This window comes from Myotis lucifugus, unplaced genomic scaffold (assembly GCF_000147115.1).
Source record: "Myotis lucifugus unplaced genomic scaffold, Myoluc2.0 scaffold_242, whole genome shotgun sequence".
NCBI lineage: Eukaryota > Metazoa > Chordata > Mammalia > Chiroptera > Vespertilionidae > Myotis > Myotis lucifugus.
The window spans coordinates 548,271-566,025 of record NW_005871290.1 but is presented as its reverse complement, the minus strand read 5'-3'; the positions used below and the strand labels follow the sequence as shown (position 1 = coordinate 566,025).

Below are 17,755 nucleotides of genomic sequence, written 5' to 3'. Positions count from 1 at the left end.
GGTGTGCCCCCGAATTTTAGTAGTTTGTGTGTGCCATGAGATGAAAAAGATTGAAAATTGCTGAACTAGATCAATTATCAATATTAATGCTTCTGAAAACTCCATTTCTTCTACAATTTTCATTGAACACACACTGAGCCACAGAATCCCGTTTCGAGCTCCAACACTCCTAGTTGGGAGACCTTTGTCCTCTTACTCCCTTTTCTCTCTTTACTTCATGAGCTAGAACATCCACCCTCCCAGGAAGGTAAAGTGAGGAAGCCTGCGAACTCTCATGGAAATGTTCTGTACGGCCACATAAATGTTTAAATTCTTATCTTATCGGCCTCCTCATTGAGACCATTGGAGTCAGCATGAGGAGGCAGAAGTGATATTCTTTCACATCTTTTTTCACAATACATATGTAAAACTTTATATTTACTACACGGTTCAGAATTCAAAGGGCGAGTTTTAAGGCAAATATCCCCTCTGTGCTGGTAATTTTTTACAATATTCACCCGCTGTCTCTGAATGCTAACACCACCATCAGTTGGTTCATTCGAGCATCACATTCCGTGTAGTACATACTTGGCACTATAAGTAAAAATAACCACTAATAGAAGCGTAAAATGTAAGTAAACCTAGATCTCTCTCCTTTTTTTTTTAATTTTAAGAACTTTATTTCGTTCCTAAGATCAGGTACAGAGCAATGCACATTTCCAGGCTTTTGACTCCACCCCAATAATAGTCTATCTCCTTCAAACGTTTGACTGTGCTTTCTGGAACGCCCATGGTGTCCATGGCACGTCTCCCGCTCTGTGTCCTCAGTGGGCATCTCCCCAGCGAGCATGGTTGCTCTCTTCCCCCCGGAGAACCCTGTTCCACAGCTCCAGCCCCTGCGTCTCCTCCACGAGGGCTTTTGCCTCCTCTTGCAGGGCATCGCTTTCCTCTCGGAGGGCCTGGTTCTCCTGGCGCAGGGCCCGCTCCACCTTCCACAGGGCCTGCTCCTCCAGCTCCAGCGCCGCTCCTTCCTTGTGCAGGGCCAGCTCCTCCAGCCGCAGGGCGCGCTCCTGGTGCTGCAGGCCCTTGATGTTCTCCTGCAGGGACCTGATTTCCTCCTGCAGGGCTTTCGCCTCGTTGCGGAAGGCCACCTCCTGCTCCCAGAGCGCCTTGGTCTGAGCTTTCAGGGCTTTGTTCTGTTGCCAGTAAGACTTGGTTTCTGTGCTCCGGACGTTGAGCTTCTCCCACGGGGTCTTGGGGGTCTTGAAGAACACGGTGTTCACCGCCCACAGCTCCTGGTTCTCCTGCATCAGGGTCTCATTCCTCTGCCGCATCTCCTGGTTCTCCCTGCGGAAGCTTTTGTTCTCTCTCCGCAGGCCTTGTTCTCCGCCCACAGGCACTTGTTTTCTCCTCGGAGCGCGTTGTTCTCGTTCCGGGACACCTTGTTGTCCCTCCGAAGGTTTTTTTTCATCTCCCGAGACTCCCGTTTGAGCTTATTTTGACCTCGGATGCAGGAGAAAAACGTTGAGAACATGCGCAAGATCTTCCCTCGGTTGAGCCGCTTTGATTCCGAGGCAGCCATTGTCTCTTAACGGTACCAACCCCAAGTGTGCTGGGGACGAGCTAAGCTGAACGAATAAGATTTGCGGCCAAAAAAGGTTCTCAATTTGTTGAGAATTTGTTCATATAGAATTGTCTCTTGTTTCGATTTTGCACAAGGAGCACTACATACTAAACAAGGTTAGGTAGGCCCACTGCAGGAGAAAATATGAAGAAAAAGTCAATAAATGAACTGTTAGGTTGATAAAAAACTCAGGTCAACTAAATTTCAACACAGAAATGACACATTAATAATTATAGATTACAGATTGAATATGGTTCAAGGTTAATATACTGAATTGCTTTTGGTGCCAAACTAAACTGTGTGCTAAACTATTACCAAACTACTAATAGTCTACTAATATAATCGTTACTTATAATTAACTCACCTGTTATTGATGTGTAAAAATACCAGGCGCTTAAACAAACATGTCTGGCTTGGTAAGAACCAGAAAACACCTTTGAAAGAGGTTATATACACTGTAGTTTCTTCTCCCCGTATTTACTTAGACATTTACTAGTGACGGCCATCCCTACTTACATTTATGTGGCCTCTGAATTCCCTGCGTGCTTGATTCCTTTTTGAAAAGGTACCAGAAAACAACCAGGCAACATTTTATGACATCAATAGTGATGTCATAGTGCTGACACCAATGAGTGCCATACAGGGTGCTTGGCTGTTTTGTTTTTTTAGTATGTGTTTTAGGGAAGAAAAAAAAAAGTAATTTAATTTATTTTATTTGGTTGTTGTTGGAGGCCTGCCTTTTTGTTTGTGTGTCTGCATCCATTTTCTCTAACTACTGCTAAGTGTAACCTGTTTCTAAGGCTTTAATGCAATGGTTCTCAACCTTCTGGCCCTTTAAATACAGTTGTTCATGTTGTGACCCAACCATAAAATTATTTTCGTTGCTACTTTATAACTGTAATGTTGCTACTGTTATGAATCGTAATGTGAATATCTGATATGCAGGATGGTCTTAGGCGACCCCTGTGAAAGGGTCGTTCGACCACCAAAGAGGTTGTGACCTACAGGTTGAACACTGCTGCTTTAATGCTTTCTTTGATCTCTTGGAAGGTTTTCCTTTTAAAGTCCATTTAGTAGTTAAATAATTCCCATCAGAGGCTATTACTACCAAGAAAACCCCTCCCAAACAATGCATTGCTGTTTGTTATGTGAGGAGTTATTATGATAGGAATATATGTCAGACACTGGAAATGTGGACCAGAAAGTCAATGGAGATTTTGAAATATTATTTCCTTCATGTTTGACATTCTGGCTACTTGGTTACCACTGGAGACTTTTTTTTTTATAATATTTGATGCTTTTCTCTATTAAATGAATATGTATTTGGTCATTGCATATAAATTATTAAATTTTATTTAAAACACTGATTTTTGCTATTAGCTAAATAACTTCTAATTATTATATCCTAGGAATTGACAAGTGGTAGTAAACATTGTACAGTCAAAGGTGGAAATATTTTAAATGTCTTTAAGATTACTGCTCAAAAATCAGTGTTAGGTAAATAGCACTGGCAATGTTTAATTTCAGTAATCTTATTTCAGATAAATTTTATAGTCTTCAACATATATCTACTGCTGGAATATAAGACAAAAGAATATGTATTTTTATAATTTTTAAATGTAAACTTTTGGTGAGATATTAAATTATTTCATAACATATAGATGTCATAATGTTTTAATTATTTATACTTATCAGTTTATCATTGACTTAAGATATAAATTTGAAATTTGAATATACGATAACATGTATAAGCCCAAGCCACTCACACCTGAATGAAGATTAGACAATTTATTAATGAAACCAGCTTTTTCTAAGCAGCTGTTTACATTATATTTACTCAACAACTTTGAAACAAGTATTTTTCACACACATTCATAACTCTTTATTAAACTTAGTAAAAATACTAAAAATCTTTATGACATGAAAACTAATATAAATTAAGAAAATCCACGTGAAACTGATTACTTTGTTTTTATCCTGATGTAAGTGAAATATCCATTTGATCATCTTCATCTATAATTGTATCGAGAAAGCTTTTCATGTGACTATGCACCACCTTTTTCTTTTTTCATCTTTATTGTTGAAAGTGTTAGAGATGTCTCCTTTCTCCCCCGTGAGCTCTTCGGCCCTGCCCCCTGCCCCCTGCCCCCTGCCCCAGGCCTTCACTTCACTATTTCTGTGTCATGGGTTATGCATAGGTGCATATAAATTCTTTGGTTAGTCTCTTCCATCCTCATTCCCCCCTTCTTTATGCTAGTGTTCTGTTCTTTTGAAACTGCTACCATGGCAGCTAAAAATTCAGAGCGTTCCAAAAGACAAAGAACTCTGGGCATTCTGTATTGGAATGTTGTAATTCTTGAGGTTTAAGGGCGAACTAGGAAGAAAAAGAAAATTTGTTGCCATTGATCTATTGAAGATATTGAATCCATAATTTAAACCTTTCTCTCAAATAAACTACAGGCCCACATGGCTTCATTAGAGAATCCTTTCAAATATTCAAGAAATAAATAATGTTAATATTTCCATGAATTATTTCATATGGTAGGGAAAAAAATGAATTTATTTTGAAACCACATCACCATAGAAACCTCCCAAGAAAGGGAAACTATATCGAAAAGTGTCTCATAATCACAGGTGCAAAAATCCTGAACAGAAAATTAGCACACCAAGTTCAGCGATGCACAAAATAAATAATATATCATCTCCAAACTGTATTTAAACATGAATGCAAGATTGAGTTAACATTGAGAAATCAATTAAGGTAATTTACTTTCATAAACAGAACAGAGGGGAAAAATTTCATTTCTTGCCATGAGAAAAGTAATTTCAGTAGATTCAGAGAAAGCATTTGATAGCACAAAAAGCATTTGCTAAAACAAAAATCACTTTCATGATTAAAAACCAAAACCAAACCAACAATATCATTACCACAAATGTCCCCTTAGTGCACTAGGAACAGAAAAGAACTTCTTTAATTCAATTATGAGTATTAAAAAAACCTGCAGAAACATATCAGATGATAAAATACTAATAGTTCACAAATATATAAGAATGTCCACTATCATCACTTATATTCTTCACTGTCCTAGACTTTCTTACTGCTGCAAGCAAAGAAGTAAAATATGTAAGGATTGGGGGGAAAATAAGGCTCTCACTATTTGCAAATAACATTGCAAATATTTGTAATAAGACATTGTTATTATAATAAGATAGTAAAACTGTAGTAAACTATTAAAATAAGATTTAGCAAGCTTATTGGATATAAGATCAATCTAAAATCAGCTTTATTTATATTCAACTAACAAACAATTGAAAAATAAATTTAAAAATATTTATTATTTATATTGGCGGCAAAAGCAAAACACTTAGAAATAAATCTATGCAAGACCTTTATTCAGAAAAGTATAAACATTACTGAGAGAGATTACAGAGATGTAAATAACAGGGAGAATAGAACTTGTTTATGATTGGAAAATGTGACATTGGAAATAAGTTAAAATTTATCAAAATGATTTATATGTTCTATGGGTTTCCTGGAAAATAATCCCAGCAATTTGTGTAGGCCTGTATGTGTAAATTGAAAAGCCGATTCTAATATTACTAGTGAAATTCCAGGAATATTTTTGACAATCTTGAAAAGAATATCAACTCTTTTTTTTTTTTTTTTACTTTAACCACAGGACCACCATATTTGATTTTATTTAGTAACACTGAGCAAGTTTTAACTCAAATACTTGTGATGTTTGATGAATTATATCATTTACATCTCTCTTAACTGCACCAGAAATAAGGAACTTAAAAACAAAAGAAGATCAACTTTTTAAATATCTATAGTCAATCAAACTGCGTAGAGTTAACTTAAGGATCAATATGTAAACCAATGGATCAGAACAGGAAGTTCAGAGCAGGTACACATATTCATGAACATTTGCTCCTTGGACCAAAACTGATGAATCTCACAAACAATAAAGAAAAGTGAAATAAGCAATACATGTGATACTATTTCATTTCAATAAAATACAAAATCATGTAATGATATATGCTCTTACAAATCAGAGTAGAGATCACTTTGGAGAGGTAGGGATGTGCTGATGATGGGATGCTGATTGTGCCCAATTTTTAGTTCTAGGTGAGGATTCCTTAAATGTGTTCATTTTTTGGTAATTCATAGAACCACCCACATAATTTGTACATTTTTACGCATGTATGATTTGCTAAAAAAAAAAAAAAGTAAAAAGACAACAGGCGGAAGTGTTATTGTGTGAATTGACATACCTTTGTGTTTGTTTGTTTTTAATTTATTTTTTTAATTCTCACCTGAGGATATTTTTCCATTGATTTTTAGAGAGTGAAAGAGACAGGGAGAGGGAGAGAGAAATACTGATGTGAGAGAAACACATTGATTGGTTGCTTCCTTCACGTGCCCCAATTAGGGCCCAGGCTGGGGAAGAGCCTGCAACGTAGGTATCCTAGGTATGTGTCCTTGACCGGAATCGAACCCTGGACCTTTTGGTCCCCAGGTCCATGGTCTGTCCACTGAGTCAAACCGGCTCTTTGTGTTTATTTTTATAGTAGTCTGCCACTTAAAAACAGTCCTGTCTTGAGCAAGGTAACTTTTTTCCATCTCCATTTCATGAACAGTATAATGAGGAATACCTGATCTTTCTTATGATGTAAAATACATGCAAAGAACTTAGAAGTTTGTCTGGCACATAAATGTGAATCACTACCACCACCATTATTACCACCATTTTTTTTAAATTTGCTTATAGTGAAAACAACTTGTAGAATATCTTTACATCTGTGTCAAATGCTACTGGCATTATTGCTCCAGGACTACTAAATTTACTATTTGAATATTTTCATTATTGACAAATACATTATTTCAGATCTTTTCAAAAAAATCATACATATTAAGACTGTCTCTCCTTTGGTGTCAATTAAACAAATTAAGTTGAAGAGAGGCAAAGAAAATAACTCGTTGGCTATTTATTAATTGGTCATATTAGAAAGTGCAGATTCAATTAAAAGAAAATAAATGTCATGTTTAATAACAATATAATTCTAGAGAGGAAAGTTTCCAAGTTTTCTAAAGTTTTTATAAATATTCATTTATCAATTTGTAAATTAATCATCTGGTTTCAGGCTTTTAATTTATTTTAATGTGTTGACTTGTGCTGTGTTCATACAGTAATGTAGTAATAGTGTTCATATAATTGCAGATTGTCCCGTAGAGCGAATATAGTAAAGGTTCAAAATCATGGCCTCAGGAAATTTCCTGTCACTGGCAGGAAACCAGCACTGTTTTATAGCTAACAGGCTTTGCTTTCTGTGCTTTTTTCATGGAAGGCTTTGCACATATCGATTGAATAAAAATATAGTATGAACGGGTAAAAAATGTGGTCTTTACCAAATCAGCATTCTAGAATTAAAATGTCCTGACGTTTGAACTAGTGCAGTCTGGCCCTGGCCTGGCCACTTTCCAGTTTTATGACCTTAACATCCTATCTGAGAGGGAGCTGCTGCTGCTCTACAAGTCCCCCTAAGTCGGTGGTTCTCAACCTTCCTAATGCCGCGACCCTTTCATACAGTTCCTCACGTTGTGGTGACCCCCAATTTCATTGTTACAAATTGAACATAATTAAAGCATAGTGATTAATCACAAGAACAATATGTAATTATATATGTGTTTTTCGATGGTCTTAGGCGACCCCTGTGAAAGGGTCGTTAGACCCCCAAAGGGGTCGCCACCCACAGGTTGAGAACCGCTGGCCTAAGTGACTCTTATCTAACGTAGAACCAGGCCTTCTGAAGATGAGAAGCCTCAGGAATATCAGGACCAGAGACCTTGGGGAGAGGATGGAGAAGTTTTAAAAGCTGAAATAGTTCTTACATTTTAATTATGTTCCAAAAGTTATTTGAGCGCTAGAGATTAGGGAAAATAGCACAAGGAAAATAAGACAAGTAGGAATCAAGCACGATGAATGTGGTATTATTAAGGTGTTTTGAGGAACCAAGTAGCATTATAATTGTCTGAATTGTGCCCCCTCCAAAAATTTATATTTCATAGTGCCAACCCCCAGTATTTCAGAATGTGAATGGAATGTATTTGGAGATAAGGCCTATAAATAGGTGATTAAATTCACATGAGGTCATTAGTGTGGGTCCTAATGGAGTATGACTAGTGTCCTTATAAGGTGAGGAGATTTGGACACCGATAGGCACAGAGAGAAGACCTTCTGAAGTCAGAGGTAATAGATCACCATCTCCAAGCCTCAGAAGATATGAATCCTACTGACAGCCTGATGCTGAACTTCTGCCCTCTAGAACTTTGAGAAAATACAGGTGTCCCCCCAAATATGTATACACACTTTGAATAATTATCCATTTCAGTGGGTTAAATCTGAAAAGAAAGAAACATCGATTGAGCTATCCGCTGTTAAAGTGTGTATACATTTTTGGGGGACATCCTGTTTGTTTCCAATGTTTAAGCCACCTAGTCTCTGGCACATTTTTTTTTATGGCAGTCCTAGAAAACTAATCAAAGTATCATTTTTCCTCTGCTTAAGTAATAAAAAAATTCACCTGTGAATTTAGATCTCATAGAAGAAATTGACCATCAATAGGTTGATTTTAACACTCCTACATTACCATTTTGCACAACCTTATAATTTCTATCTTCCCTTTGAGTCCCTGATTTCTGACACCCAGTTCTATATTTAGTTTGTGCTCTGGTTAGCATTAGTACTCCCTTGTGTGTATTTTTTAAAATATATTTTTATTGATTTCAGAAGAGAAAGAGACACATCAATGATGTGAGAGAATCATTGATTGGCTGTCTCCTGCATGCCCCCTACTGGGGATCGAGCCCACAACCGGGCCATGTGCCCTTGACCGGAATCGAACCCCGGACTCTTCAGTCCACAGGCCTACACTTTATCCACTGAGCCAAACCGGCTAGGGCGTGTGTGAGTATTTTTAATCATGCACTACAGTGGCTGTTTCTTTGCTGCCTCTTATGGAACTGTTACACTTAACGTTTTCTTTCTTATGTGCAAGTGGTTCTCAACATTCTTAATGCCGCGACCCTTTAATACAGTTCCTCATGTTGTGGTGACCCCCAACTGTAAAATTATTTTCATTGCTACTTCATAACTGTAATTTTGCTACTGTTATGAATCGTAATGTAAGTATCTGATATGCAGGATGTATTTTTATTGTTATAAATTGAACATAATTAAAGCATAGTGATTAATCACAAAAACAATACGTAATTATACATGTGTTTTCCAATGGTCTTAGGCGACCCATGTGAAAGGGTCGTTCAACCCCCAAATTGTCGAGATCCACAGGTTGAGAACCCCTGTTATATGCAGTTAAACTGATTTAGAACCAACTTGAGGTCTTAGAAAGCTTGTGTTTCCTTCTTAACCAGTAATATTAAAAAGATTTGGGGCTGTTGATCTAGCCCTGCACATACAGGCTAGGCCCTAACAATTTAAAACTAGAACCACCCGGTTCTGTGAAGTACACACAAAATTCAGCTGCCACATGATTTACAAACAGCAAATATTTTGTAAATCAGTTTATAAAGGAACTTTAAAGATGTATGTAAGGTGCTCCTTTTGCCAAAACGTGAACATTTGTTTCATCAATGCTTACTTAGGAAAAGCTGAAGGTGTGAAGTAAGCAATGAATTCAGGCATACTGGAGCTTCCTGTGCCAGGTAAAGGTATGGTTGTTAGCTTACAGGATCACAAGTCATCTAGTTCTTGTCGAGGGTAGCCTGAGGTCTTGGTGCCTTTTGCTTACTAACCCCCCCAAAGCCGACCTCAAAGTTTCACACCTCAATGATGAAGTTTTGCTGGCTGTTAAGACTCAGGTAGTCTTACAGAATACTGCAGCACTGCAGTGGTCCCTGGGGAGCTTTTCCTGAGGTCCCCGCAACTTTGCCAAGCCTAGAGGTCTCCGTCACTTCTTCTGAAGCCTGAACATCTTTCCTAAGGTGTTATCCTGGCTCAAGTCCCTGCAGTCACCACACAACCGGTTTGCACTTCTTGCCTAGATTTCAGGAACAAGAAGCCAAATGTTCAACTACAAAAATATTACCTGCAATTTTATTTTATTTTTTGTTAATCCTCACTGAGGACATTTTTCCATTGATTATTTAGAGAGTGGAAGGGAGGAGGAGAAACAGAGAGAGAGAAACATCAATGTGAGAGAAACACATTGATCAGTTGACTCCCACTTGTGCCCTGACCAGGGCCCGGGATTGAACCTGCCACCTAGGTGCATGCCCTTGACTGGAATCAAACCTGGGACACTTCAGTTCCCAGGCCAACACTCTATCCACTGAGCAAAACCGGCTAGGGTAGTATCTCCTAGTTTTGTTTTTTTTAAAATATATTTTATTGATTTTTTTTTTATAGAGAGGAAGGGAGAGGGACAGAGAGCCTGAAACATCAATGAGAGAGAAACATTGATCAGCTACCTCCTGCACACCCCCTCCTGGGGATGTGCCCGCAACCAAGGTACATGCCCTTGACCAGAATCGAACCCGGGACCCTTGAGTCCGCAGGCCGACGCTCTATCCACTGAGCCAAACCAGTTCTGGCGTATCTCCCAGTTTTAAAATACCTTGCCCACAAACTAAAATCCAAGGCCCAATGTGTATATCCAGTACATGGGTAATCTTAATTGCTTCCTTAAATTACCTTCTTGTTTTATGTTTTAGAATATATAAAGCGTGTAAGTTATGATCTCTGATATTAACTGCTCAAAACTTCAAATGCCCTAGGGAGGGACAGGAGCTTGTAAAACAAACTTTACAGTGCTCATTTAATAGTACTTTCTGTGGCTAAGAAGGGTAGAGATTATCCGTACCATTTTGAGATGAATCACTCTACCTACCCAAAGCAAAATGAGTAGAGTGATATAGAGAGGTCAGAAAGTACAGTCATTGAGAAGCTTCTAATGGAAGTGAAAAAGCATTTCCCTTTCTCTCTCACAAGAAGTAGCAAGTGAATAGAGACCTACCATGGGAATATCTCTTGATGGAAGGACATGAAGAATAGGTATGAGAGCCTCCAGTTCTATAAGGGTTCAGGTTTAAAGATAAGTAATGCTACCCTAAGAAGCTTAGGGAAATGGCCAGAAAAGCAAGGGACTTGGAAATAAGATTTGAAGTTGCCAGACCAGGCAACAACAGCCTTTCATTTTCTTATGTCTGTTTGAAAAGGTCAACATTGACTTCAGTTGTGGAGATCAATTATGATATGTTCCAATTTAAATATCACTTTCAAGCCTAAAGTTCCATTTATTACCTTTTAAAAAATAATAATCAAAACCAAAAACACCTGCTTAATTTTCACTTACATTCAAAAAACATTTCCTAAAGATACAAACACAAAATGCAATCACCATCGTGGTTTGTTTGAGTGGAGCTACTAATTACTTTATAGAAAATTACCTTTCTTCCTTAAAACAGCGTGAGGTTGCCAAATCTACTCCTGTTGTAGTGAGGAGCCTCATGCTTTTTGGCTTCTGGGCTCCATCTGCATTTGTCTGCATCTGCTTTCCTCCTCCTCAAACTCCCCTTAAAGGAGCACAGAGAATCTGCAATTCATGTCAGGGCACCCAGCCAGATTAGAAGCTGCCAAATAGCAACATCAGGTTTTGTGAGAAACATTAAGTTACTTAAGCCTTCTCTCTAGCACAGCAATGATGTTGCATGAAAGGTTATGCAGTTTGAGTCTCTATTTCCACCCTGCTGGGCAAAGATGATTTGGGAGTGAAAATGTGAGGTTCTGATGTGATTTGCAAATTTCATGGTGACCTAACCTTTTCAACTGCTATTCTCATTGTGTTTGGTTATCATGTTAGTGATTTTATTTTTACTGTGTTGTTGTTTTTCTGTTTGTTTGTTTTTTAATTGTCACACTACAGCATGGAGAGTGGAATAATGTCACATATTACATTTTTAAAGTGTTAGGCAGTTCTCTTCACATCTTCAGTATACTTTGTAGCAAAAGTGATATGTGTGTTTTCACTTCGGTTATTTTCTTCCCAAGAAATTATTGTGGTCTGATTCATGATAAAGAAATTTAAATTTTAAAAATGAAAGCAATAAGAAACTTCAATGGCCAGAAATTGAATGAGGTATTTGATTAATTTTTTCAGTATTAATTTTTCTCATCAATAATTGTAATAATAGTATATCTTTATAGTTTTACTTAGAGATTTAAACAAGTTAATATATGAAAAAAAATTTAAAAATGTATTGCTAGAGGTGAACGAAATTAGCTGCAATTATTATATTAATGCATATTTTGAATTCCAAGTAAAATTTAGGTATTGTTATAGCACTGGCAGAAATATTTTAAATCTTTATAATAGTCTGTGGTTTGAAAATCTGCTTTCACATACATCAATTCATTTGATTCTTAAGATAATTTATAAATATAATAATATAAAATTAGAAAATTAAATATAAATATCTACTTATTTATAATAGTTAAAAGGAAAATATTTTTTATGACTTATTCAGAGTCACGGAGGAGTGGACTACTCAACCTTTTCTAGGTTGTTTGGCTGATCTAATAATTAAATTGACATAAAACAGATTAACAAGAGAAAAACAAATTTGATTTTTATTTACAGGAGCCCCCCGAAAAAAACTGGAGACAAAGAATTGACCAAAGCAGACAGATGTTATACTTTTTAGACAAAAACAAGACAAAACAATAAATTGTGAAGAATGGACAACACATATAAGCATAACCAATGGACACAAGACACTGGTGGGGGGGAAGGTGAGGGTATGTGCCAGGGGGTAGGGGAGGCCGGAGGGAGGTCAATGGGGAAAAAAAGGAGACATAGGTACTACTCTTTGTAATACTTTAAACCAGGGGTCCTCAAACTACGGCCCACGGGCCACATGCAAATACAAATATTGTATTTGTTCCCGTTTTGTTTTTTTTACTTCAAAATAAGATATGTGCAGTGTGCATAGGAATTTGTTCATAGTTTTTTTTAAACTATAGTCCAGCCCTCCAACGGTCTGAGGGACAGTGAACTAGCCCCCTGTTTAAAAAGTTTGAGGACCCCTGCTTTAAACAATAAAATAAAATTTAAAAAAAAGTTTGTGATTAGGGCAATAAACTAGTGAGGAAGTAACAAGATTTGTTTATACAACCTTTTTGTCCCTAATTCCTTATTTCTGGTGATAAGAGTCTCTTTATCTTCCTGGTACAGGGAGGGTACCTTTCACATGGGAGATTTATTTTCTGCTTTCAGGGGGACAAAGGAGGGTTTTGTATTCTTTTTTTTTTTAACTTCTTTACTTTCATACTTTTATTTTTAAATAAATTTACTCTTTAATGAAATCATATAGGTTTCAAGTGTACAACACTATAATATATCATCTTTATATTGCATTGTGTGTTTACCAACCAAAGTTGAATTTCCTCTGTCACCATACATTGGACCCTCTTTGCCCTTCAATACTCACTCATCACCATTCCCTTCTGGTAACCACCATACTGTTGTCTGTGTCTATGAGTTTTTGTTTATTTGGTTTGTCTTGGTTGTTCCTTTTGTTATGGCATAATCAAACTTCCCCATCACTTGTGGGAGCAAGGTGGCAGTTCTTGCAATACATTAAGAAAAATAATTTTCTAAGATTCACATGGGAGGATGAGGTGTGGAAAAAGGCTTTATTTGTATGAAGTTACATTCCTTAGCTTTCAAAGCACCCTGCCCCTTAAGCCCATCCTGGAAAAGGTACAGCTAGTGGTCCAATAGAGCCAAAAGCAAGGCCAGTGCATCCAAGCTAATTAAAGCACATTCGTCTATAGGGGTCTCCCGCATGGCTGTGAGTCATGTGGGTGCAGAGGAATGCAACCCCCTAAAACAGGAGTCCTAAGAGGGCCCTGCACATTTGGAGAGAGAAAAAAACAAAGAGCACATGATTCCTTGTTTAGAAGTTTAAATGTTCAGGTTTTGTGCACTTGCAGTGGCCACTCCCATCCTGGCCACTGACTTGTTTGCAGGTGTGACTGATGGGAAAGCATTGTCCCACTTCACTCAGACATCACTGGTCATGCATCTAAATTCCCTTTGTCCTGTCCATCCCCCCATCAGTCAGGGGGGAACAGGTTTGGAGAATGTTAAATGCAGCTTTTTGACAAAGCTGTACAAATGCCATGCCTATATCTAGTCTTCCCTTTCCTTCTTTCCTGTTAAATAATAACGAGGTTATTACAATGGCATACATTTGTTGTTTTCAGTTTTATATCCCACATCTGAGTGATGTCATATGGTTGTTGATTTTTTACATTTGACATTTTGCTTAGCATAATCTTCGTAAGATCCATCTGTGTTGTTGCAAATGATGGCATTTCATCTTTCCTTATGGCTGAGTAGTATTCCATTCTATATTCATGGTGGCCAAGACATGGAAACAAAGTGTCCTTCAATGGATGATTGCATAAAGAAGATGTGGCACGTATACTGAGTGTTCTTATTATACAGGCTGTTGTTTTTATTTTTGTATATATATATATATATATATTTCAGAGAGGAAGGAAGAGGGAGAGAGATAGAAACATCAATGATGAGAGATAATTATTGATTGGCTGCCTCCTGCACGCCCCACCAGGGATTGAGCCTGCAACCCAGGCATGTGCCCTTGACTGGAATCGAACCTAGGACCCTGCAGTCCACAGGCTGATGCTCTATCCACCGAGCCAAACCAGCTAGAACATACAGGCTGTTTTTAAAGTAACTTTAATTCAAAATAATTAATATGCCCAAATGGCATATTTTGGTGTGGCATATTCTGCTCCCATTCAGTCACTTGGTTACTATGAAAAGGCAGAACCTGAGGATTTTGTATACAAATCTATGACTGTTCTATGCTGTGTATCTTCAAAGATCAAAGGGATACGAGAATCTTAGAATTCTTGGGGAAATTTTTTCACACTACACTGAGTGGAGCATGCTTTTTCCTGCTTGGCTCATAGGTATAATTAGCTGATAACTCCAAAACACTTCATCATTATAGATTTGCATATACACATGATTTTAAGGATGCCCCAGAAAAGAGGGGCTGATGCAGAGTTTGAGATGGAATAAAATCAGAAGATAGATATGCCAATATGCTATAAACCAAGTGGCTTAGAGAAAATAAGCGCAATAATAATACAAAAGACGATTTTATCCATGAGTTTAAATAATAAATTAATACTAGAGAAATATTAATGAGGAGGTTGGTTTAGAAGCTTTATCATTCAGGGTATCTCTTAGGTCCTTAGTTATTTAAGTGTGAATGTGTCTGTTTCCTTTTTCTTTACATATACTCACAAACACAGTATTCATGCCTCATTTGCTTACCTTTTAAATAAATTTTCTGAATAATTACAGGGAGTATCACTATGGAAAACTTTCATCATTTATTCAACTTTATTTAAAATATGTTATTAAGAAAGAGATCACAAACTATTTCTAACAAGTCAAATTATCAATCTTAATGTATCTCATTATTTTATTAGACATAGACAACAAATGGATGTCCCACAGGATTAGAAGATCTGAGGTTATAGAATGGGTTTCTCAACGTCTCACTCAAAAGGCAGAAGAAACATAAAGAATTTTGAGATGAGATATTACGAACACTTCTCCATATTGTTTCTAAATCATTTCTATCCCACAAATTCATATGATGAAAGAGGCAGAAACATAGGTCTATTATTCTATCTTGTCCAGGTCCCTTGTCCCACTGGTATTTCCTAATGGGCAACTGCACCAATTGTTTCTCCATTCTGCTTTTGAAGAATGGGATTTTCATATTTACATTTCAATGAAGCTGCAGCCTAAAAGCAAGATGCACAAAGTGACTATTATTCTAAAGCAATTGTTAGGGTAATTTAAATAATAAAGGAAATTAATTATGTAAATGTCCAGCTATTCTCACCATTTAGCCTTGATGAGTTCCAGCAGAGAACAGGAAAAGTTGTGCATCTTTCCTTTTTTCCTTCAATACCCTCTGAGAATACTATTCACTTGCACTAAACTGCTCAATAAAAATGATACACTTTTAAAAATAAGTATGCTGGCACACATACTGTATAGAGAGGAGCCTAACATACTTATAAAAACAGCATTGATATTTAGGGTTGAAGGAATGAAGGTATAATTTTAACAATAGTAGAGTAGTTTATATCTCATTGTAAAACTAAGAAAGTGCCTTTTTATAGCACCTTCCATAGCTGAAGGGAATTCAGAGATAATTGAATCCTACATCTTCACTTTCGATAGACATGCTGATGTGCAGAAAAGACTAAGCTTCACGCCTAAGGCCATATCACTGGTTAGCAACAGAGCCAAGCTATTTGACAGGGAGACCAGAGCACTTTTTTGTACGTAATAGCTGACTTTATACTGAGTGATAAGTTTGTTTTACTTCTTCTTAAATAGTGAACATTCTAGGAGCTTTTATTTTGTGATTTAAGGAGAAATTTTTTTCTGATTCCTGGTTTTACATGAGCCTAAAGAAGAAAATCCTTCCATGATTGGCCTATCCATGAAGACATTTCTCTATGTACTCTCGTGGCCCTTGAGTCACAAAGTACTTGCTTGTGATTGTAAGATTCCTGTAAAAATCCTTAGCTATGATTTATACATTCTTGAATTTGTCTGAGGGGAGTAGAGAAGATACAGAGATAGTACTTTGAGCAGACCTTCACTTGGGAGTAATAGCTAGAGGAGATAAGTGAAGAGGAGAATGGGAGGCAGTTTATAAGAAAACCTATTTCAGTAGCTCATATTCATTTAACAAACATGCACTGAACGTAGATCAAAAGCACACACGATATTTTTAAAGTCAATCAGAAGTGATCCCTGCTTTTAACTTATAAGCAATGAATTGAGGGTATCAGGTAAAATATAAAGCACATGGTGAACTGAGAGCATTCTGAATAAACACTTAAAGAAAACATGGAACATAATTAGTGCTGAGCAGATATTCTCAGGCGCTAAATTGGGAGACAATAAACCCTGTAATAATGCTTGTAGGCTAATACAAGGATAAGGGGTATTTGTAGTAGGGGTTGAATAAAGTGATAGGAATTTAACTAATATATTTGACAGAATGAACATGAAGAAAGCAGTAAAAGGAAAATCAGGAAGTCAGAAAAAAATAGTAGGCCCTTCAATAAGCAAGATTAAATATAATTCTGAAAAGATCTGGTCCTTTACATTGATAATAAACTTATGTAAGAAATGTAAGTATGTCAACCTGTCAACTGTTACCTGAGATGAATAATAAAGTGGCCCAGATTCTTTTGTTTGTTTGTTTTAATTTTCTCTGTGAATTGCCTTCATTTCAGAATTGTACTCTCCTGATAAAAGAGACCTAACTACATAATAATGGTCTTTTATATGTATACTAGAGGCCCAGTGCACAAAATTTGTGCAGGGGGGCGTCCCTCAGCCCAGCCTGCATCCTCTCCAATCCGGGACTCCTCAGGGGATGTCCAACTGCCGGTTTAGGCGTGCGGGATCAGGCCTATACCAGCAGTTGGACATCCCTCTCCCAATCCAGGACTGCTGGCTCTTAACCTCTCACCTGCCTGCTGGCCTGATCCCTAACTGCCCTCCCCTGCTGACCTGATCCCTAACTGCTCTTCCCTGCTGGCCTGATCGCACCTAACCACCTCTACCTTGGCCCCACCACCATGGCTTTGTCCGGAAGGACGTCCAGAAGGTCGTCTGGAAGATGTCCGGTCTAATTAGCATATTACCCTTTTATTAGTATAGACTAGAGGCCTGGTGCATGAAATTCGTGCATGGGGGGGGGGGGTGTGCTGTCCCCTCAGCCCAGCCTGCACCCTCGCCAATCCAGGACATTCCTCTCACAATCCTGGACAGCTGGCTCCTAATTGCTCACCTCCCTGCCTGCCTGATCGGTCCTAACTACCCCCGCTGCCAGCCTGGTAACCCATAACTGCCCCCCCCCTGGCAGGCTGGACAATCCCAACCCCCCCCAAAAGAGGGGCCGTTTTTGGGGGGGGTTTTTTAAAAAAAAAAAAAATTTTTTTTTTTTTTTTTTTTTTGGTTTTTTTTTAAAAAAATAATTTTTTTTTTTTGTTGTTT

At 37.6% G+C, this 17,755-nt stretch overlaps 1 protein-coding gene across 1 annotated transcript; it reads right to left on the bottom strand.

Annotated features, from left to right (window-relative positions):
- Nucleotides 1–803: 803 nt before the first annotated feature.
- Nucleotides 804–1,561, bottom strand: LOC102426204 (coiled-coil domain-containing protein 70-like). The gene is given in 2 exon segments (XM_014464198.2): nt 804–1,348; nt 1,351–1,561. Coding segments are annotated over 2 exon segments (756 nt in total).
- Between the last annotated feature and the right edge of the window lie 16,194 nt (nt 1,562–17,755).